General features: G+C 39.1%; 3 protein-coding genes and 1 long non-coding RNA gene across 4 annotated transcripts; 1 reads left to right on the forward strand and 3 right to left on the reverse strand.

Moving 5' to 3' along the window:
• Positions 1 to 272: 272 nt before the first annotated feature.
• Positions 273 to 7433, reverse strand: LOC122668020 (PHD finger protein At1g33420-like). Its single transcript, XM_043864541.1, has 5 exons — positions 6959 to 7433; positions 5023 to 5149; positions 2362 to 2577; positions 1223 to 1843; positions 273 to 1138 (listed from the first exon to the last, which is right to left on the reverse strand). Exons 1-5 carry the CDS (start codon positions 7299 to 7301, stop codon positions 298 to 300), a joined length of 2148 nt encoding a protein of 715 aa, XP_043720476.1. The 5' UTR covers positions 7302 to 7433; the 3' UTR covers positions 273 to 297.
• LOC122668022 lies at positions 4858 to 9739 on the forward strand. The gene is made up of 3 exons (XR_006333891.1): positions 4858 to 4987; positions 6246 to 6251; positions 9729 to 9739. It is a non-coding gene; the product is annotated as an uncharacterized LOC122668022 (long non-coding RNA).
• A 1183-nt stretch (positions 9740 to 10922) lies between these two features.
• Positions 10923 to 17260, reverse strand: LOC122668021 (probable beta-1,3-galactosyltransferase 8). The gene is made up of 9 exons (XM_043864542.1): positions 17165 to 17260; positions 14986 to 15264; positions 14313 to 14377; positions 14002 to 14192; positions 12334 to 12591; positions 12158 to 12245; positions 11524 to 11649; positions 11310 to 11419; positions 10923 to 11210 (listed from the first exon to the last, which is right to left on the reverse strand). Exons 2-9 carry the CDS (start codon positions 15262 to 15264, stop codon positions 11035 to 11037), a joined length of 1293 nt encoding a protein of 430 aa, XP_043720477.1. The 5' UTR covers positions 17165 to 17260; the 3' UTR covers positions 10923 to 11034.
• A 2960-nt stretch (positions 17261 to 20220) lies between these two features.
• LOC122668182 (ethylene-responsive transcription factor TINY-like) lies at positions 20221 to 20807 on the reverse strand. Its single transcript, XM_043864776.1, has one exon. The coding sequence runs from the start codon at positions 20805 to 20807 to the stop codon at positions 20232 to 20234; it is 576 nt and encodes a 191-aa protein (XP_043720711.1). The 3' UTR covers positions 20221 to 20231.
• Between the last annotated feature and the right edge of the window lie 2694 nt (positions 20808 to 23501).

Raw genomic sequence — 23501 nt, forward strand, 5'->3', positions numbered from 1 at the left:
CAGTTCCAACTTGTGCACATTGGAAGTTGTACACCGTGAACAGACCAGTTTGATGTTACTGAAACTCAGAATTTTTCTTACACTAGAGAAACATAGAAATTAGAAAGAAAAAAACCAAATAAAGGTAGTATATCCAACATACACCCTCAAAAAAGATGGGTAGGAAAAAGAAAAAAAGATGATTCTGAACCTAATTCCAAACCCGTTTATGTTCACTGATCAACTATACATTATTTATGCCAAAATGGCATCCCATGATGGGAAACTGTACATCTACAAATATACAGATACATTTCTTCATCGGACACGGAAAGGCATTGTCAAATTATTCTCAAACCCAACGTTTGCAGCAGCAACGGATTCATCTTTGCATTGTCTTCCACCTTCAGAGGTAGGTGAAGTAGTGCAATGATTAACTTCACATTTCCCACATACAAATCTTGCTGGCACCACAGCAAAGTCGTCAATGCCTGCACATCTAGTGTGCTGCCATACACCACATGCATCACAGGCCAACATCCTTTCACCATCGTCATCTTTAGCTCCACAAGTGCAATCAACCGTCCAGTTTTCAATTCCCCTTTCCATCCGAAACCGTCGTAGCCCATGATTACCAAGGCATTTACCTCGTACCCGAACAGATCCACTCAAGCCAACAAGGAACTTAACATGAGTCGAGTCATCAACAAAACCATAGTCAAGCAACTCTTCTGCTTGGAATCTCCTAAATAACACGTATGCTTCTTGAAAGGCTTTGGTAGCTTCAACCTTAAGATCAGCCACAGTTGCGTTAAGTGGTAATACAATGAGCTCAGGTGGCGGAGCAGTGTAATCTTTAGGGTGATCAAGTAGCTCCACCACGCAAGATAAGCGAATTGCAAAAGGATTCACAGAGGCATCCTTATGATCACACTTGGCATAGTCCTTGACAAACTGCTTGGAGTCTAGTAGCTTTGCTGCTGAACTGAGCGCAAGCTCTCGTGCATATTGAGGTCTATAGTTCACCATGGTTTGAGGGTGAAGAAGAGAATCAAATAAAAATTTTAGGTCACGCAGAAGATGGTCTTCTGATAGGCAGTTTGAGCTCAAAGAAGTCGAATCCCCATGAATATTTTCAACGACCCTTGCAGGTTCAAGTCTGCATAAGATGGAAACCACGGATACACATATCAGAACCTTAATCGCTTGATAACTCAAAAAAGAAGTGAGTTAAGACCTTTACCTGTATTCAATAGCATCAGTATCAGGGTTGCACCGGGTACAAACAGCCATGCCATCTGATGTCAATTTTCCTCCTATTTCCTTAAGACAGTAATCAAGGAGCTCAGGGGAACCAACCTTTGTAACAGCACCCCTGAGAGCACGCCACGACACCCAGCGAGAACCACTCCATGCTCCAACTGCTCGGAGCACCTTAATCATGGCTTGTTCAACCCGGTCAATATCATCAACTGTCCACGAACATAAGACTGTTGAATTAGAGGATTCATTCTTCCTACAGGTTCTGCCAAGAACTCCCTGCTTGTGGGCATCATGAATCAGCTTCATCAAAAAGCGGAATAGATCTCGTGTTGTTATGAGCTCACTTTCCGACATGGCCTGGTAGAATGAAATCACATCCTGAAGACGTGTGCGAGGTTTCCGCGCTTGGGAGAGAAAGAGGTTTAGGGGCATATGAGATAGAGAATCAACAGCTTTCCGGTAGGTATCCACAGTTAGAGCAAAGCTACCAGCTCCAAACTCAAAGCCCCAATTACCATACCATGGGAGGCCATTTGTTATCGCATGAAGAACGCGGTACTCCAGCCCATATTTCTTTGATACATCGATCACACTCACCTTCCTAATTAAGGGAAAATGGCAAAAAAATGCAATTAGTAAATGTAAAGACTAGCAAGATTAGTAACTCATGCTTTAGGCAAAATTAAGTCCAATCGCCTGCACTGTTGATATCTGCCATTAACAGCAGCAAGCAATCCCAGCTTTTTCTGAAATAATCCCAACCCCTCTCCCCCACCACACGCCCAAAGTTTTCAACTTCCAAACTTAAACATGAAAATACCCTTCACCACTTCTATGATAACATTGAAGAAGATTTGATAGTTCTACAAGTTTTTCCTAAGAGGATCCCAACCTAATGTCAAACATTTGCAGATTTGATAGTTCTCTGAGTTTTTCATAAGAGTATCCCTACCATATGTCCAACATTTGCAGCAATGCAACCCAGGGAAAGGAATGATAGACTTGCTTTTACAACAGAATTATGAAGTGAAAAAAGTATTTATGTTGGGTCATTATACTGTAGTACTTCAGATTAAACCAACATAGAAAAACGAAGTGGATACGAGCAATGGTCCTTACCTGACTCCAAGTGTCCCACACAGCCGATCCCAAAAGCCCAAAATGTCACATCCTGACAGAAATTTGGAGCCACCTTCTCGGCCATTTACTCTGAGAAGATGGCCATAGCCATTCGAATGAACCACACCATGCAATAGATGAGTTGTGTCTTCCAACTGAAGATAGATCCAGTCTTCCAGATCTTCTGCAGTCATCACATAGTTGCAGGACTTGCACCTGAAAAATGTTGCATCAAATAATGAAAATTATAGTAGAGGATCATGGCAGTGAGATATGACAACAATCATGCCACTGTTCCATATTAGATGAAATGTAACAGTTCAACAAAGTGCTTCAAAATTCCTTAATATTTGATATACAAAGGGAACACTTTCATCCCCAAGTCATCCACTGAAATTAGGGTCTTCAACAAAACTTCAGCCCATATGTTTCTCATGCCCGTAGTTCTCAAGATAGAATGCATAAAAGATTATTGACACATTCAATAAATAGTATAGAAGACATGGAGGATATCAAATTGCATGAATTTCAGCCATCAACAACAAAATATTATAACAAAGCCAACTGTTACTCGCAACATCAAGGATGAGCATAAGAGCAATGTACAATCAACTGAAAAGCATAATTATACGTACATGGCTAACATGCCTAGCCAATAACAGTGAGATGACTTCAAAAAAGTATTTCCCTTTTATGGTTACATGATGGTTTTTGTGATTCTCAGAGACTAATCACTGATAACACCCTTAACAATTCTCCAAGGATTTGCAACAAGAAACATGATTTGTTCAAGAAGCTCCACTTCAGAAATAAGCTGAGAGGCCACTCTACTTCTAAGCACAACCAAATACACCTCGACCTTGCACTTGCAGACACAACAATTCAAATTAAGCTGCAATTCCAACAATGTAACAACAGAATCAAGACTAGTGTTAATTGAATATCCAATGAATAAATGTTGAAAACTAGGTTACCAAGTGAAAAACACACCTGAAAATCAGTGCACTCTCTAGAGAAAGCCTTGAACCCTTTAAAATTAAGGGATTTACAAAGCCCCATGTTATTGTTGTAGAAACTATCAGGTTCTGAGTGCACTAAGTTGATTCACACAATTTTGTCCCATGGAACATAAGCCTGCCATATAAAAATCCTTTCGGCTGAAGAAAAAACAAAAGAATGCTAGATATGGGCAGCCTGGGATGTTTCTTCACATTTTAGGTTGGCTCTGGCTCCAAAGTCCTCACAGTCAGGAATTGAGTCAGGAATTGAAACATAAGCATCTAAACAGATAGAAATTCCTTCCAATGGCGCCCTTAAGTGACATGTTAATTCTCTTTCTATTCACAAAGATGATAGAAAAGACTGCAAGGTAGAAGGGTAAATGGCATCGGGAAGCAAAGAAAGGTCACCATTTAAAGGATGTGAAATTGTCATCAAGAAAATGTGAAGAACTTAGTGGGAGAAAAATAGGCATTCATTCAGCCATGCCATGCCAAGCCAAATTCCATGGATTGTTACAACTCACTGTAGTTGAATCAGCAACCCCTAACCATAAACTCCCTGCCATTGCTAGGAAGCAATGGAAGAAGACAAGCACCTTTTAAATAGCCATTGATGCAGGAACAATGCCTAGATGAAGGTGAACCATGTCAATTGGATTTTTGTGTTCAATAGGATATCAAGTTTATTTGTTTATTAGGATTTTTACTAATTGTATTTATCTTGTAATCTTTTTTCTATTTTTAGTTTTAATGGGTTAATTAGTGATAGTGTTGCATTAGTATTATTAATCCAGTTTTAGATTACAATTAGTAGTGCTTTATTTTTCCTCTTAAAGAGAGGCTAGTAAGCAACGTAAGAGGCAGATTGGAGAATGAAGTTTAATTGAGTGCTGGATGGGTAAGAAAACAAGGTTGTGTCACGTGTCACCTCTCTCTCTCTCTCTCTCTCTCTCTCTCTCTATTCCAACAACTATTGCAGTCACGCTATAGAGGTCCTACCCTTAGTTTCAAACTGTGAGGGCTAGGTGATTCTTGCTCTGGAATTTAATGGCTGTTTGAATCTGATTTCAAGGTTGTTTTAAATCTCCTATTCTGGTTCAACCGCCTAAAACCCCTTTGAAGAGTATAGAAAACCCACGATACCCTCTCCTTTAACCCTTCTTTATTCCTCGTCTGGAAATAACACTTCACTTTCTTTTTTATTACCTCTTACCCTTTATTTTAACTTCATTCCAAATCTATCCTAAATCAATAAATCAAATACCTTGTGTCGCCTCTCTTGTCCTTGCCCATTAGCCCTTTGAGATTCTATTTAATTACAGGCGCATTACTTACCCTTGATAACTTCAGATTATTTCTCAGATTGCCACTGTTATCATTTTTTTTTTCTTTCAGATTTCAATTGTTTGAATGGGGCGAAAAGCGATACAAATATCTGCATCAGCTATTCTAAGTTATTTCAGTACTTAGTCTAGTTATATCTCCCCACCTACCAAAAAAAGATGAGAAAGATACAATGATCATTACATTATATTCATGAAATATCGCATTTTGATCAGCCATCCAAAACCACTGAGTGTTGCACAAGCACACAGGTCACATCAAGAAGAGAGATAGAGAGAAATGTTTTGGTCAAAAACAGAGTTAAGAAAATTCTAACCTTGGGTCTGACAAATGAACCAAGTCCCCACAGCTTGTACATGGCTTGTGATATCCGTCAATGGAATTATTGTCAGCTCGAATTATGAAGTGGTAACGCTTCCCACATACAGGATGGCCACTCCATCCTGATACCCAAACCAAATAATACACAAAAAAGAGCAAATGAAAGAAAGACAGATCAGACCTCTGGTGACAAAAAACCAAATTATAGAAGAAAAAATTGGAACTCAAAAGGCCAAAATCGACTACCAGATATCAATCCATGTTAAAAAATGCAACCAAAGCACAGTAACCAATTTCAGTAATGTAAACAAAGCACTTATCCAAAATAAAAATGCAACCAAATCGTGCAACCCAGTTGGAAACTGCAGTCTACACACTCCCTAATACCTCCCACTTAAAGTACTAGGATATAGACTGTATTCGGGATCATGGATTTAGCCCACGGTATCAGTGACCGTCGATAAAACGGTATAGGGGAATCCCTTGACCTTGGATCGCTACAAAAGTGGGATAGGCATCGACATGACTGGGAGGTGGTTTGAACTTTGTCTAGCAGGGGGATCCTAGATGGGTGTACTTTTCCTTTGCACAAAAACCAAGGACAAGATGGAGAGAATCTCTTCATTCATCACTTCTGGTGGTTGGATGAGATTCCTATATCATTGCCAAGGGTATATGGGGCTTCATACATTGTGGGATAAATATAAGACAGTTTTCGATCACCCAAGACGAAGAAAGAATCTCTTCCCTTGTGAGTTCTGGCACTTGGATGGGACTCCTGGAACAGTGAGGAGAGTAATCCAGACATTCGTATAAAATACATACGAGGAGTAATTATGACAATCATTAATTGACAAAGATTCTTGTTTCACATAGGTGAAGTAAAACTTTTGTTTTAATTTTTTAGAGAGTTTCTCCACCCCTGGTAGAGAGAATCTCAATGGGATGTCATAATTATGGAAACCTTCACCATAGATGAATAGAATCTTGCTACTAGATGTCAGAATGCTTTCTCGCTCATATACGAATGTCTGAAATGCCCTTCCCATTGTCCAAGAGTCTCATCTAACTGCCAAAAGACATTGGATGAAAAGATCCTTCGTTCATTGTAGTTGAAAGAATACTGGTTCAGTTTAATGCAATATCATTAAGAAGAGCCCAAATAGAGAAAGAGAGAGAGAGAGAGAGAGAGAGAGAGAGATGGTCCAGTCCATGCAGGACCGCGTCAAACCTATACTCTAGAGTCAAGGACTCAGGACCAGAAAATCCATCACCAGCAGATTTTGTGTGCATATACTCGCAATATCTTACTACCCTTAAAGGCCTCTCAACCGTACACGTGTCGCATCCACCAGCATATTTTTTAGGTGGATAAGTCCTATATATCACTAGGAGGAGAGAAAATGACTGTAGGCCCTATAACCACCATCGCGACACGTGTCAACGCTTAAGCCTTGCTAATTGTGTGCAAAGCACTACGTTGTCATTCTTGACCGGGCACAAAGAGGTGGAACCAATCCATGAACCAACTCCAGGACCAGTCGACATCAGCGACTCTGTGAAGGTTAAAGGAGTCTTTCCCACTAAAATATCGCGAGAAAACTCATAAATATCGCAGTTACTATATTTAAAATGACAGCTGTCCACTCACGGTACATTACTCGCAAGCCCAAAAATTAATTAATAAATAGAATAATCTATCTAAAAAGCAAAAACCGGTACACGAGATGTCTTTATCACGAGATAATGACGCAAATATCGCCACGTCACCAAGCAATGGAAAAACCTAACATTCCCGCCTCGAACATAAGTAAAAAAACCGGCACCGGAAACCGGCAAAGAGTCTAGAAATCCACTCTACAGTGTGTGAATGTGAAATCGAAACAATGATTTAATGGTTTATAGTTAGAAATTTACTAAAAAATACTCACCACCAACACGGCACTGATCGCAGTAGACAGACCTAGACCTGGTGACATCCTCTTCGACGACGTCGAGAGCGACGACCGTAGGAGACGAATCAGGTCCCTCTACCAACTCGCCGATCCGGAACAAGATCTGCCATGTGAGAAGATGTGGGAACAAAGACGAAGGTGGAGGTAGCTGCGCATGCTTCGAGAGGAACGATCGTACGTTCAGCCTGAAAGGTCCGTCTGGGTGGTTAACACCACTGGAGGGTTCGTCTTTGGAGTAGGCAGGAAAGTTCAGGAAGTCGTAGAGATCTGCGGTGACTCTCCTCTTAATCCTCTTCAAGGGCCTACCGTCCACAACCATGATGATGATGATCGTAACGACGACAAAGAATTTGAGTTGTTTTGGTGTCAGATCTGGTTTTTGGTCCGCCGATCTTGGCTAGATCTGAGACAGTAAGGGTTAGTTCAATTTTTGTTTTTGATATTTAACAAAAGTTTGATTTTTATGATGTTTTTCGAGTCTCGAGTCTCGAGTCTCGAGTCTCGAATCTCTAATCTCGATTTCTTTGATCAGAGAAGGAACAAAATAGAGAAGAAGATGAAAAGAGGACGGAAGAGAACGAAGAACAGCGAAAGTTAAGATTAGGGTTTCCAAAGCGACCTAGGAATAGAAGAGAGAGGGAGACCATGCGGCGTTGTGCTTTAGTTAGGGTTTCTTTTAATCTTTTCCCACCTTTTCTTGGTTTTCTTGGGGTTTCGTATGTTTTGGCTTTCGAGAAAGTAGAGTCGGTTTTCTATTTATTCTCTCTCCTCATTTATTCTTTTTTCGTTTCCCTGCCCTTTTTAAAATTCTTTATTTTCTCTTTACAGTTTACGCGCGCTTTCAGCTCTTTCTAAAAAGTAAGAGGGAAAATACTTGGGAACTAAGAAATTTCACATTGAAATTTACTTAAATAGCCTCAATCTTTATTTAATTACTTTTATAGATTCTTTTGTTAGTGTATGATGACGAGATTAACCTTGAGATTTGGAACGTTGAGTTGTGCAGCAGAAAGAGGAGGGGTCAGGAGAATCTTTTCGACTAGGAAATCTCGTGATTAACATGAAAATACTAATTTACCCCTGGAAATTTGGTGGAATTACAAGGGCGTGGCCCTAGGATTTGGAAATTGGAAAGGCGGTTGGAGTTGGGATTGAGGGTTTTTCAAATTTTGGTTTGGGTGTGAAGAGTCAAAAGTTGGAAACTGGAAACTCCCAGGGAGGACCGTTTTCTGCAACCTTAATTGTCTTTGTCTGTTTTGCCACGTGTTCTTATCCTATTTCGTAGTCTTTCCGAGGTCTGACGTTTTCCTTTCCCCGATGAATATTTTGGTCGCTTTACCAAAAAAAAATTTGAATATTTTGGTCGTGTGGGCCACAAAACCTATGGGCCAACAAGCCCAAGTTGTCCCAAGTATATCTTCGTCGGCCTACAAAATTAATTATAAATTGTTCATAGGAAGATAGTACGTATTTACATCACCATGGTTTCAGTGCAAGGTATCGGATCGGGTATTGGTCACTTGTAAAATCGATATGATATTGCTATGGTATGGACATGGATCAGTTATATTGAACAAGTCTACCTTTGCTTTAAAATTGGTTTTTTTACTGTTATTTCATCCATGCAGTATTGATATTGGTGGCTAGCGATACCCATATGTATCACTCAATACGGGAGATTCGATATTGATATCTCAAACCATGAACGCAACACAACAAGCTAGTTATACTTGGTACCTAGCAAATAACTTAGAGCCCGCTTGATAATCTTATGATAAACGGAAAAACACCCAAAAATCGCTTAATAACGAAGTGATTTTTGTGAGTGTTTTTGGAAATATAAATCAAAATTTATGCTCCCTGGAAGACTTTTGACAGAGACATGTTCTGTCGTTCTGTGCTGAAAATTAAAAGTAGTGCCCGATAAACTGTTCACGCCTCTAACCTCTCTCTCACCTCTCATGCCTCTAGCCATTGAAACCTTGTACAACCTGCAACTCATCTTGGAGGTAAGAACGACCTCGTACTCTATCCCTTTCTTTCTCTCACTCTATCTCTTCCTCTCTCTCTCTTCTGTCACTCGCTCTCTGTTCGCAATTTTGTTCACAGAAACCCTAAGAACCACGATTTCTGTGTTCATCCACTGGAGTGAACTGACAGCTGTGGTTATTAGGGTTTCCCACTTGAGAACCTTCGCGGAGAAGTAGGAACCCAAGAAACCTTCATCGTTGCTGCAAACTTCAACAAAATCACTAGTTCAATATGCTTTCGCAATTACTAGAAACGAGAAGACCTCCCTCACTAAAAGTCCAATCGAAGGGAAATTTCAGGGTAGGTATCCAAATGGACTACCCTCTTAAGTACAAAGTACTTATTCACCCAAAAGATCAAGCCAAACCACTAAAATCATACCTGGTGGTAGAACAGATATCATATTTGATTTCAGTTTGATATATGACAGTAGGGTTGGATTTAGGGTATAAGAAACAAGGGCTAGGGTCGCACAAGAGAATCGATTCAGACCCCAGAGTTTGGGATGGAAAGATGAATAACTGAGAAGGATCTGTGTCTCTCTTGTGGAACCAGATCAAGCTGGGACTGAACAGAACAAAATAGGGATGCATGGGTATGGAAAAAATAAAAAAGGGAAGAAATATAAGTCGGCCAAGTCAGCGACTCGCCAAGCAAACACACACAGAAGGTACGATCCATTGATAAAAGATTTAAAAGCAGGTCGCAATTGCAGACAAGACCTATAACCAAGAGAAGAAGAAGAAGAGGAAAAAGTGAAAAAAGAAAAACGTTTTCCAGAACAGGTTTACCAAGCGGGTCAAAAACGATTTCTTAGCACAGAAAAGAAAAAAACTGTTCTGCTGTTTCTCAGGACATAACCAAAACAGAAACAGCAGTAAAGTTATCAAGCGGGCACTTAGCTTCTCAAAATTTAGGACATAAGTAGACTTTTTCATTCAATATTTAATTATAAAAAAAAGATTTTCTTTGTTCGGGAGTATAACATATGGTAGCGCTCTCTGAATCTATCTCTCTCCTTCCATAATAGAGGGGCATAGGGGATGAGAGAGATAGACTCAGGGAGATGCCAATGTATGCTCCACTCAAATTTCAGTTTAATTGGAGTTTAGAGGAAAAAAGGAAACCAAAATATTTTTTTTAAAAAAATAAGAGTCAAAATTGGTCATTTACCTAGCTCTCAAATTACAATTTGTATCCTCCTCTTGCCACCTGCCCGTGCAGCTGGTGTGCAGCTTCACACAAGTAGGGGTGAAATGACCGCCCCACCTACTGGATAACTTATTGACCAATTTGAGTAAGAATTCACCTAATTGATTTGGAGACGAATGTGCCTGATTTGATTTATAATCAACCAGACCTTTATTCTGATAAACATTAATTCTATGGGAACTATCTCAAACCTATTTATGTCAAGTCTGGCCAATACTGGATTAGTTTGACCAATACGTTATGAATCAAGAATCTATTTCAATAATGCATACCAAACACAACTTAAAATTCTAAATAGAACCATTCTTAAAAGGCAAAAGTTGCTTAGTATTGAGGTCTACATGTCCAAAAAAAATTGAATACCATCTAATCAGCCATATGCTAGAAACTGGGCCATTTTGACAAGCTCATCTTGATACACCATCTTGAGCACTGTTTTAGTAAGTACCGACTACAGTATTAGTCTCAGTCGATATCAATCCTGATCGGCCCGTATCAAATAGAGTTGTCCCTGGTTTTCGTTATAAATTGGTTCGTACTGATCCATCGATACGGGATGCCCGAGAATCGATTTCTGATTCCTCAAGCCATAGTCCTGAGTATCTTAGCCCTTTACCTTGGGGAGAACTTATATATATATATTAATATATACAGCCAAGAGGAAGCAAAGCAGTTCTAAGCATTGTTTCATGAGTAATTTTGAAGATCTAAGTACATTCAAGAGATAGACAAACTTCTATCTTGCATAAAAGTAGTTTCTTCATCTTGTAATAAAAATTGAAAAAAAAAAAAAAAAAAAAGTTCTTTCATCATACGGTCTTCTTTGAGCTCTTCGTCAAAAGATCAACGTTCCAAACAGCTCCATCTCCTTCTCCACATGTGTTGTGTACGTCTTTCATACGCTCCACAGATTTGCATATTCCACTGCATGACCAATCAAATGATGCCACACACACGTTTCCCGTTTGAGCTTTCCATTCGCAATCTACATGGCACATGATTGAAATAATAATTATACATAATACAATAACCGTATGATCATAATCGTCCATGGTGGTATGGAACTAATATACAGTATACATACCTGGAGGGGTCCCACAGCACATCGAACGGTCATCAACGTGTTCAACCTCCAAACCAATGAGCCATGATCCTAGGGAGACATCCTCGTTGGCGTATCTATGCAATATAGGCCTGTGCACACGAGATAAATACCATCAAACAAATCTCTATATATATATGTATAAAAAAAACAAAAGGTAAAGGGAAGATCAACACGTGTACGGTAGAGAACTCACGCATTGATAGAGATATAAGCAGCAAGATCTTTAGAAATGGCATAAATTTGACCAGTGGCATGCCTGAAGTATTTGTTCCCTTCCTCTCCAAATTTCCAAAATTCTGGCTCATGATATTTCGCACTCCTTAATCAACAAAGAAGCAATCTTTATTAGGCATTTTAAGAGGACTTTTTTAGGAGGCCCGGTCTGGCCGGTCCGTTCTGGTCCTGAGTGTCAACTGGGTCAGGCCTCAAAACCAAAGGCCAGAATGGGCTGACAGTTGAATTCCATGTAAGAATGTGGGCTTGGGCTGGCTTGTTAAGCCTAACCCAAACCACCAAATAATGTTTGGGTTTATAGACCCTGTTTCTCTCCATTCATGGTGAAGAGAGAATCTATTCATCCACCCCATCTGATCCTCTACTTGGACTGGAGAAGGGTATTTTTTGGATCATGAACAATAAAGGGTGCGCGTTAATGATAAACCCATAGTCTAATCATAACATCACATCACCATTGATGAAGCGATTCTCTCTTCACCTTGGGTGAAGGAAAACTTAAAATCGAAGAATTAAAGTGCAGATTCAAAAACAAATCAAACAACACATATGCATGTATCGATCATGGTTCACCTATCACACATTTAACTCACTTTTCTGATAGAACCGGACCAGACTTCATGCAGCCAATATAAATTCTTGGTATCGACCGGTATCTTGATAGCGTAGTTGCAAGCATACCTATTAAACATTAAACACAACATTAGCAATAAACGTTGCTCTAATTAGTGCACCTTTAGTAGTAGGGGAAAATATATAAGAAGCTTACCCAAATTGAGATGGATATCATCGTCTACTTTAACATAGAAATCGGCATCCCACATAGTTACGGCCATAGAGAAGTACAACCTTGTCTTTGTGGAGAGTTCATGGTAACCTTCAATGTGCTTGAGTCGGAGGAAATCCTTGTGTTCTGCATCTTCTGCATCGATGGATCGGTCGAGGACACCACCCGGTGTGGCACTATGTCCAATTACAAATCTAATAACTATCCCCTTTTCTTCTTCTAATTGCTTAAGTTTAGCTCCTGCATTCATATACAAAGATGATCATAGGAAAGAACCAGTTTTAAGGGTTTTTATTGTGTCATTTAATTCAAATCTTGTAATGAATTTAATGGTAATACTATAAAGAACAGTTCGTAGGCCGGAAGCCCAACCCATTATGACCTTCGTAATATGGGCTAAACTGGCCTAAGTCAACCTGATTTTTAAAAACCGGTTTAGTTTTGCTGGGACAGAGTGGAACCAAACCTGCAGGACACCTTGGTTCAGGTTGAGGGCAATAACTTTCAAGTGGGAAAGGTTTTAACCAACCTGCCTTGACTTTTGATCACCTGTTATGCGTTTGGTATGCTTTCTAGATAAAAAATGCATTCCAAGAAATCAGACCAAACATAATTTTAATTTTATGAATTCCATTATAGCTGCATAGTTCAGTCTCTTTAACCACAATTTAGGGTTTAGATCTTCGTTTAGTAAAGTGCTTGCAACTCACAAAATGAGATTGAGAAGATGAGATGACAAATATACATTACATAAATAGTGGGTCTAGATCTTTAAGATCATGGATGGAGAATTTAGCTTGTCTCTAGGGAGCCCAGCACCCCCAGGGTGCTGCCAGCCGTTGGGCTGTGCCACACACATTCCTAGGCGTGCACCGAGATGTGTGTGGCACAGCTCGACCGCTGGATGCCCCCTGGCAGCACCTTGGGCGTTGGGCTCCCTAGAGATGATCCTGATCCATGGATGGAAGACTTAAGGCTGAATTTGGTATGTGTTTTTTTAAAATGCATACCAAACACAACCCAAATTAAACAGTTTTTTATGTTCTAACTAAAAGAATTTAGAAGTACGAGTGCATCCTGTTGTCACCAAGCAGGTGAATTAAGAGATTGTATCCCTACTTTTTTGTCATTTGTCTTATTCTCAAAAGTTATTTAATGCAAGAGTAATTTTCTTATTTCACATGGACAATGATAACTTTTGAATATGATATAATGATAAATCGCTTTCAAGTTATTTTGAAAATCTTTTTTTACCCATAACAAAAATAACTTTTAAGAATAAAATAAGAGATAAAAAATAAGATTATAATCTTATTGTAACCAACTTTGATTATGACAAGATTTTCCCTTTAGGTATACCATGCAAATTGCATGTTTGTAAATTAGGGACAAATAATGATTTAAATACTTTTGTTACATGTCATTTTCAACGCTTTGATCTTGACCCTATTAAGGTGTAGAGTTTTTGACACCCTAATGTAATACTTATTCGGCAATATTCTTTGCGCCGGGGCGCAGGCTGCATCTAGACACATTGGAATAGGTGAAATGACCACCCTGCCCCTTGAATGCGATGCAAGAAATATAAATTTGAAAGGAAAAAAAAAAAAAAAAAAAACAGGAATAGCTAGCTTAAGAAAGAGAAATTACCTCTAGGCATCCATGTTTCCCGAAGGGAGTCTCTCCTTTTCTTGCTGCTGAATGCAGTGTTAATTCCAATAACAACAAATGCTTTCTTTAGGGTTTTTGGGGCTCTTTCTTTTGTACCCACGATACTTGTTTCACTTGTACGAGCCACTGCTAATTCCATCTCTAATGTTGAAATTGTTTTATCAAGTTCTCTGTAAAAGTAATTAATTAAAATGGTGACAATCAAATAGACTTTAATTAAGAGATAAAATAGCCTAATTAAGGGAGATTTAATTTTTTTTCTCAAGTAAAATTTGAATGAAGATTTTTACTGAATGGCTTGATGGGTCTTTGTGACTTCTTCCATAATATCTCCGGGATATGCTTCAGCCATTCTCTGACAGATAAACAACAATGGAAAAGTTAAACTCAAATAAATATATATTATGTAATGGACCTAGGTTTCCTCATAATGGAATCCATTCACCACGGGATTTTAGATGCACGTGGGAGGGTATTTTAGGAAACATCCTAAAATCTTGTAGGGGTTTGTGAACCTTAAGATGGTTTGGTGAATCTTCACTTCTTAGTGTAGGAAAACTTTTTCCTTATGTAATTGTAGTTTGGGAACATGTTCCCGGTCCGGGAGCACACCCCTGCGCTCAGACACAGGGCCATGCATAATGACCACCATGCCCTTCCTGGTCGATGCCCACATGTTCTTTCTCATTGGCCGGGGCACAAGGCCACGCTCCCGACAAAGTTGGCCTGGTCAGGTCATGGGCCAGTCTAGAACTAGAGGAAGAAGAAGAAGACTTTAAAGGAGCAGAAGATCCAGTTCAGGCCTCATTCCTGGTCCAACCACATGGTTCATTCTGAACTTTATGCATGTAATTACACATACTATTCACGTACTTGTTGATCATGTAGGTCAAAACCCTAAAACATCACTGCATGAATCATACATGAAAGAACCTAGCTTAGCTCACAGTAAGGGGAACTTACAGACTTGTGATCACAGTCACTCCTCAAAGCCTGGCCAAGCTTCTTGACGCGATTTTGGATTACCGGAAGGCGAAAATCTTTATTTTCCGCCACATGATTCCACTTCCGTTTTGCAAAGAATGATCCTGCAAGGAAGCTCACAATGCAAAGAGCCAATATGGCTTTCCCTGAAATTGGTTTTCCTCTCATTTTCTTTGTCTCTGTATCAGTTTTCGGCAACAAACACACTGTTCCAATAGATCTCCGGAGTCCAAACACTATCTTCTTCTCCAGCTTCATTAGAAAAATGGAGAGAGAAGTTAAAGATCATGAAACATATGATGAGCCTAAAGAGGGGTAACAAGCTTGGTTTTAAAGACGGGTTTCAAGCTTCAATGTAATTTAATGTGGGAGATTGAACATTTAGCAATTTTTTTTTCTCTTTGAAATACTGAATTTGACGTTGGAAATGAGAAAGGTACAAAATTTCCTCTTATTGGAAACTATTTTCTTTGTAAACATCTCATAGTTTTGGAAAGAAAGGGAAATGATCAGTTACAGTTAGCTTTCAAATTCCTACAAACACTGAAATGGAAATTTGGAAATTTGATTTCTATTTAACATATCACGTGAATGGATATGGACATTAAGGGTGAGACTTGAGTACTGAATTCAAACTAATTTCCTCAATAGGTATTTAATTTGTTTTACTTGAGAAAATGGGTTGGCTTTTTCCCAGATCCGAGTTTTAAAAGGGCCGGCACAAGGGAAGCATTCTTGGGCTTGTGCCCGGTCGAGCCGGATTTGGGCCAATGCAAGTAATATATATATGGTCCAATCTGGTCTATGAAAGATCAGAGTGGTTGCCAAAGGATGTAAAGATAATTCACTTCCAGAGTCTTTTTTTAATGATTAATTTATTGTAAGATCTTTCATAATAAGAAGGGAAAATGCTTTCTAGGGGGGGTGGGGAATGACAGCTCCACCCTCCATGAAATGCAAAATGACGCCCCTATTGATGCTCATGCACGCTCTCCTTCCTAGGAAACACTTATCCTAATAAAAATTAAGGGAGAATTCTCTAAGCAAGTGGGTAGTCTGTGCCCACTCACAAAGATTATTATATTTAACTTTGGGGAGAGAGTTCTCCGAGTAAATGGATACCCCTCGTAGATATTATTCTATTTATTCTTTCTTTCTCTCTTAAGAAAAAAACCATTTGAGAGGTGCAGGGCTACGCTGCTTGCTCAGAGAGACTTTTCCCTAAGAATTATTATTAGTTCAGAAGTTCTGACGGTTCAGACTAAACCGTGGTCCAAAATAAAGCAGATCCGGATTCCGGTCCGTTTTTGGAAAAATAGTATCACCGTTAATCAATAAATGTTCTAGGTTCATTAATGTGTCACATGCATGGTAGAAATTCCAAAAGTTTTAGGCGGATCTTGACGGATTAAAACATTACAACGCGACACCGGCAAACCTAATCGATTTTATTTTCCGGTTCTCATTTAAGTTTATTAGGCAAAGAGTTCCCAGAAGACATATATCGCAACACTTTCCTTGTAGAGAGAAGTTTTTCTAGCCATGAATGAGTCTATGTCCTTAACCAAAAAATAAATAAATGAGTCTATGTCAACCCCCCTTCCCCCTACTTTCAAATAAAAGTAAATCATATCAGACAAGCAATGGTTATGTACCAATAAATATTACTATGGAACATTGTAGATTCTCCCCCCTTCTCTGATTGTACGTAGTTTGCCTGTGAAATGACCCAAATACTATTCCTACTACAGCAGGAGGAGAGCCAAATACCTTCAGAAGAAGCTGTGGTTATGATTTTATATCCCTTCCAGTCAAGCCAGCCCACGTATCTTTCTTTCCCAATTAGGGTTTCAGAGAGGGAGTTCTTTTAATATTCCCAGAAATGGAAAAGAATCCCTCGTTAAAGCAATTGGTTGTCCACTAAAAAGCTTGACAGACGACCCGCCGCACCCTACCCCTTGGCAACACAAGAAGAATAAGTAGCTAGCTAGCTAGCTAATGTATTTAATGAAAGCTAGGTAAAGACAAATAAGATCCATTAATATGTAAGAAGAAGAAGATAAGGATTCAGTGATTTCTGCAGAAATCAAATCAAAATGAAATTGAAAGAGATAAAAACTACCATTAATGCATGCTAGCTATAAATATCCCTTCTTCTCTAACAGGAAGGAGCAGCAGCAGCACTGACTTACAGATGAATATCATAAGAATACACCAATGAGAGTCTTGATGAATATTAATGGTGAAGATGGAGAGTATTTTCAACTCTGATCGATCAAGATTCAAGTCTCTCTCTCTCTCCTTGTGTTAATGCACAATTTAAGGTTGAAGTCGGCAGTTCAATCATGTGGGGTTCATGTCTCAACCAACATTGGCTTTTAAAATGCTTCGCCCCTTGATTATATAGATATTACTAAATATATAATACCCTTAGGCGGTATAGTGGGATCAGCATTGTCTCTAAGGAGTCCAGCGTTCAGGGGGCATCCAGCGGTTGAGCTGTGCCACACATATTTCAATGCATGCCTAGGGATGTGTGCAGCACAACCCAACGATTGACAGCACCCTGGGCATGCTGGGCTCCCCGGAAACGAGTTAAATTCGTTATAGTATGTGTTTATGTATCATGGATTTAGTGGCTGGTATCGATCTGGATCAGTCCGTATCGGATAGATTTACCCTTGGTTTTATTTAAGAATTCAATTTTTACCTTTTTATCCTTGGTACCTACCAATCCACTGATATGGGATTGGCGAGGAATTGATATAGGCGATATGAATCGACCGATCCAGTACCGGTTACTAAAACTATATTATGCTCATGTATGTAAGACTTATATATACAAAGTCTAGGGAATCCTTTCTCCGACACCCATGACCCACCTTGGGATGCTTTCTTATTTGGCATTTTGAGTGTGAAACAGATAAGATATTCATTAGCCGGTTGGCCTTGATAGTAGAATTTTAAGGTTCATCTCAAGTACTAGGGTCCAATAAGGTCGGGCCGGACTGGGCTAGCTGGGCTGGGTTTTTTGAGGACCTAGGTCTGACCTTGCACCAAAATCCAAGTTCGGTTCTAATGATGGTGGCTTTGAAGCCTGCACCAACATGAGGAATGGTAATGTGGCAGATCCAGATCATTCAAATTATCAGAGTTCCTTCAAATTATAAGTAACCATTGAGATTACTGAAGCATGCATCAGTGTCAGTTCTATGACCAACACTCTCTATAACTTTTGTTCTATAAGCATTAATAGGACTGTTGAATGACATCTTTGGGCAAGAGAATATGGCCTTGTGATAGCGTACGGGCCAATAGGAGCATGCACACAAGTATCACCGAGGGGGGGGGATTTTCTCATTTTCATGGGTGCAAAGTGATCATTTGTGTCTAGACGCATAGGCCACACGACTAGGTAGTGTTCTTTTCCCTGACACCTTTATAGATGTATTTAGATTTTAAAACATGTTATCTTCTTTTAGTTGTCTTTGTCTTCTTCCATTAAAAGAAATTTGTAAATTTATTTTGGGTGATTTACCATCATGTCATTCTCAAGAATTGTCTTTGTCTCACATTTATTGAATATAAATGTGAGATGATAAAATTTTACCCGGAGAAAAAAAAGAAAGTGATTATACTAACAGGGCAAAAAAGAAAGTTTCCAAAATTATTTGAAACTTTAAACGATGTCAATTATAAAATCCCATAAACAATACCCCTTGATTAATAATAACTTATTAGGGAAGAGTTCTGTCCTGGAGTATGGCCCTTAAGCATAGGAGACAATGGGAACGCCCATAGAAATATCAACAAGGGGTGGGATTTGCATATTTCATGGGGGTGGGATAGTCATTTCACCCCATCTTGTGTTTGGGTGCAGGAGCCATGCTCCCGAATAGAGTCCCTTTTCCCTGGGCAGAAGCCTGTATGACTGAGGCTTGCTACATGAACAGTACGCATGCATGCAAATAAGTGGGTTGAGATTTGGGCGTTGTAGTCTACCAAATCCAACCGGAACATTATGTGGGCGTTAAGACAACACAGGCTTGGATTATAAAGCCCACTACAATCTTGGACCAGGCCAGGATGGGCTTTTCAAATCTATTGAGCTTGGTGTTCCTATATATGAGCTTCTGTGGTATTTTACGATTTAACGTTGTAGCTTCGTGGAAGAAATCTGGGAGCTAGGGTTTGCAAGCTAGGGTTTTCTCATACTTGCGTTTTGGTATTTTATCGGGAACGTGTCTTATTTTTTCTTTCACATGTTTTTTTGATGATGAACTTTTGCCCAATTCAACATGTATTTCTGTTTTTTTTTTTTTTTTTTTTTTGTGATAAGAGTATTTCTTGTTCTGTCAAACCTATTCTTTTGAGGGTTTTAGTCAGTTCGTTACGCGGGTACAGGAGAACAAATTGGATTTGCCAAACAGTTTTTAGGCATTTTGTCACTGAATGCTTACTAGAAAAGAAGAACAGTTTGGAATTGATAGATGGTTGCAAGGCCTTCACTTTGTTCATGGCCCAATGATCACTGTCATAGTTTTAGTTCACTGTATTGAATTGGGTATTAGCCAGTTCTGAAATCGACACCGATAACATATCTATGAATCTTTATCCCCGGCCTCCAGTTCCCTGTCCTGCCTAGTTCTCCAGTTCCTCTAACAAAGGGGGCTGGAATGATCACCCTACCCCTGCCCAAACACTCTGCTCCGGTGGAGTCCACCACCACCCTATTATAGGAACTGGGGAACTGGGGAACTGAAGGAGATAATTTTCCCCATATCTATCACCTATCTGATACACAAGTATCCATATTGGATGGTACCGATACAGATCGGTACCCAATACCAATTCCCCCTAAAACCCTATTCACGATCGCAAGTATATGTGAAATTGTATTTATCACATTGTTACTAAAAAATAGTAATTGAATTATCAAACAGCGTTTATATTAGTTATCACTTTTATTTCTTGAAATTATATAGAGACAGTGTCCATTACACTTGTCCATAAAACCATTGTAACATGGCATCAATAGGGCTATCTATATAAATTTATATATTTAACCAACCAAACACTGGAAGATTGGACCATATAGGGGCATTAAGGACATAAAACAAATACCCCATAGCCATGGAATATCAGGTCTAGTGCAAGAAATTAGAAGAAAGAGGAATATAATACTAAGTATTCCATTAGATCACTCAGGTAAATTCATTATCAAATCACCACTCTTGAAGAGACGATACGAGAAACCCGTTTTCATCACGAATTTCGCCCGAAAAGAAATCTGTAGCCATTGAATCTAACCTGAACGGACTGTGAAGAGGCGCTTCTTTCACGTCCTCCAACAAATTCATAAGCTCCTCATCTTGTCCCCACCAATGATCCAAATTTGAACCAGAACCAGAGCAAGATCCCGGTTGGACCGTCTCCTTCCGGCATTCGTTCGTCCCCAGATCGAGAGCGGCTTTGGCGGCGGCCAACTGTATATCTCTGGGTGACGACGAGAGGGGTTGAGGGAGCGAACCTGCTGAATCGGGAAAGTTGAGTGTAGCCGCTTTGCCTCTCAAGAAGAACGCCGCCGAGTCGTAGGCACGAGCGGCCATCTCCGGTGACACGAACGAACCGAGCCAGACTCTGGTTTTCTTCTTTGGTAAGCGAATCTCAGAGACGAAACGACCCCAACTTCGTCTACGAACACCTCGGAATGCCAACTCGGGCTGGCTGGACCGTTTCTTTGACTCTGGTCCTTCATTGTTTGTTCCGGTTACAAGAGCTTCTTCTTCTGCTTGTGACATTGCAAAAGTAGCTTCCGAGAGAGAGAGAGAGAGAGAGAGTGAGAGAAGATGAAGAAGATGAGAAGAGCAGAGAAGGAGGATTCACGGGGTTTTTGTAGTGTGTGTAGTAAAGAGGGGAGACATTGACGTGGGTCCCACTGATAGGGATGGAAATGACGGAAAAGAGTACATCATCCGCACAATCGCGTCGCATCTGTAATTACCAAATCTGGTCCTACCAAACAAATTAATGCCCTTATGTGTCCCCTTTTTTTCTTTTTTTTTTCCTACCTCATTTTTATTTATTTAATATCTGGTTTTGTTTAGTTATAAGTTACATTTAATTCAAGATAAATTATTAAAATGAAATAATAACCATGTCGGCAATGGGGTTAATTGGTAATATAATTAAGCAGTAAGAAGCGGTAACTGGTCTGGTAGGTTTTGGTTTTTTACCATTGCTCAAACTTAAATGCAACAAGAGGCCATAATAAAAAAACCACAAATTTCAACAGATGGGGTTAGACGGATGTGGTAATTATACTATAGTCTAATTGGATGCCACGTCTCCCTTTCTAAAACTTAGATGAGACACTACGCATGGGGGAATAATTAACACTGTTGCACTACACAGCTTTAGGAATTGCAGAGGATTAAAATCCTGCGGTGCGCTATCCTTATGTCCAGGAATTTAGCTCATCTCCAAGGAGATGTGCGCGCCTAGGATGTTGCTAGGGGGCATCTAACAGTTGAGCTGTGTCGCACACATCTCGATGCATGCCTAGGGATGTGTGCAGCACAACCCAACGGTTGACAAGTCCTTGAGCATTCCCTGCTCCCTAGAGACGATCCTAATCCCATGCCTAGATACATGGACAAGTGAAATGATTGCTGTCCCCCCCCCCCCCAATGGAAAGTTAGAATTTTCCAGCAGTGTGACGATCATCTTGCCCACCCGTGTGTGTGCAGGGGCAGTGTAGCACACACTCAAGTATTAAGAATTTTTTCTACCAAAAAAAAAGTATTATGAAATTTAATCTTATAGAATATGAATTAGTTTAATTTGATGAAAAATTTGTATGGGGTTAGTTATTTTATTATCATTATTTTTTTGGGTGAAGAGCTATTTATTCGAGTTGATTCATTAAATACAATCTTGGTGAGTTCATCATAAAGGTGTCAATAATTTCCAAAAAAAATAAAAATAAAAATAAAAATCATAGATGTGTTAATTAATATGGGACGGGGAATTGGCATTGGACCGGATTCAACGGATTAAAAACTAAAACCAATCAAAATCGATTATTAATTGGTTGGTTATGGTTCTAAATATTAGATTATCTATTTTAGTATTGGAACCAGACCAATCCTATTATTCGATTTATTGATTAGGGAGGTTTATAATCTAATTAAAAAAAAAAAAGATTATGGAGGTTTATAAATAAATGTTTAGGGTTTTCATCAACTAGTCACGCTCTTGGGCCAAACATACTAATGTTAAAATAACTCATTGAGTCCAAGGGCTCTATATTTCATAGGTTTTTGTCTAATTTTATCATAAACTTTGTAGGAATCAATAAATAGGCTTAAAAAGATTAATTAAGAATCGTTTAATTGATTGGTGTTTTGGTCTTCAGATTGATTTAGAATTAGGAGATCATTTCAACTCCTAACCCTAAAAAGGTGGAACTGATAGAACTCATCTTAGTTAACCAAAATCATGATAATCATCCCAAAACCTTAATCTATAAACATAGAATTTTAACGGAGAAAATTGGAAAACCTATGATCTCACAATCATTAGTTATTCCTTTTATAGGAAGAAAGTTTGAGAATGCTCATACCACTATTATGTTCCCTGTCCCACCTCATTAATGTCTACAATAAAGGAATACCTCTTTTGCTAGGATGAAGGAAAACTAGAATATCGATAATAGATCACTGTCTAGTTTTGTAGTTCTTACATCAATGAACAGACTAATAAAAGTGTATACAAAGGCATCAATATGGATGAGATTTTTTTATTTCACAAGAGGTGAAATAGTAATTTTGCACGCTCTTATATCTGGGCATAGTAATCACTCGACTAGATAACATTCTATTTTTCTTATTTTCTTTAAGAGAAAGTTTTACTTCACGATAAAATATCGGTTTCGAATTTGTTTAGCACTATCTGAATCCGTCCAAACGCTAATTGAATACAAATGTGAATATAACACTATCTGAACCGAATCCGATCCATTTATAGTCTTACTTAAAACTTTCTTTTATTTACAAATAGTCAAATATACACCTACTACTACACGATACCTATTCTCAGACGTTCAAAAACCATGGTCAAGGGATTCCCATTCACTTAAGATTGTTGTGACTCTTGCATGCGCATTAAAATCAATAAAGTAGAAAATAAAAACTAGAAATTGATAAAATCAGTTTGAAAACAAAATTGGGGATGAAAGATAGAGAGGGGCAGTTTAGTCATTTCACAAGAGGGCTTCGTCGTGGACTGAGAAATGGATGAGTCATCAGTTAGAACGCGTTGAAGCCAGCTGGGAAAGGCGGCTGTCTCTTGCTCTCGATTGTCGATGAAAGCAGTTGGGTTGGGTTGTAATCTTTATATGATAGCGTACGTGTTGACTCATAATATCACTACTACAAAGCTTTCCCAACTTTCTACTCCGCAGTTGACACTGAGTTCACGCTTCTAGTACGATC

This window comes from Telopea speciosissima, chromosome 7 (genome assembly GCF_018873765.1).
Source record: "Telopea speciosissima isolate NSW1024214 ecotype Mountain lineage chromosome 7, Tspe_v1, whole genome shotgun sequence".
In the NCBI taxonomy this organism is placed as follows: Eukaryota; Viridiplantae; Streptophyta; class Magnoliopsida; order Proteales; family Proteaceae; genus Telopea; species Telopea speciosissima.

What these genes read in the sequence shown, in the direction of transcription:
- LOC122668020 (XM_043864541.1), bottom strand. Translation starts at nt 7,301, where the DNA reads ATGGTTGTGGACGGTAGGCCCTTGAAGAGGATTAAGAGGAGAGTCACC. An exon ending in GTTCATTTGTCAGACCCAAG is followed by an intron (nt 2,578 to 5,022) that starts GTTAGAATTTTC and finishes AACATTTTTCAG; the next exon opens with GTGCAAGTCCTGCAACTATG. An exon ending in ACTGATGCTATTGAATACAG is followed by an intron (nt 1,139 to 1,222) that starts GTAAAGGTCTTA and finishes CATCTTATGCAG; the next exon opens with ACTTGAACCTGCAAGGGTCG.
- LOC122668021 (XM_043864542.1), bottom strand. Translation starts at nt 15,264, where the DNA reads ATGAAGCTGGAGAAGAAGATAGTGTTTGGACTCCGGAGATCTATTGGA. An exon ending in GTGACTGTGATCACAAGTCT is followed by an intron (nt 14,378 to 14,985) that starts GTAAGTTCCCCT and finishes TTTATCTGTCAG; the next exon opens with AGAATGGCTGAAGCATATCC. An exon ending in AAGACCCATCAAGCCATTCA is followed by an intron (nt 14,193 to 14,312) that starts GTAAAAATCTTC and finishes TTACTTTTACAG; the next exon opens with AGAACTTGATAAAACAATTT.
- LOC122668182 (XM_043864776.1), bottom strand. Translation starts at nt 20,807, where the DNA reads ATGTCACAAGCAGAAGAAGAAGCTCTTGTAACCGGAACAAACAATGAA.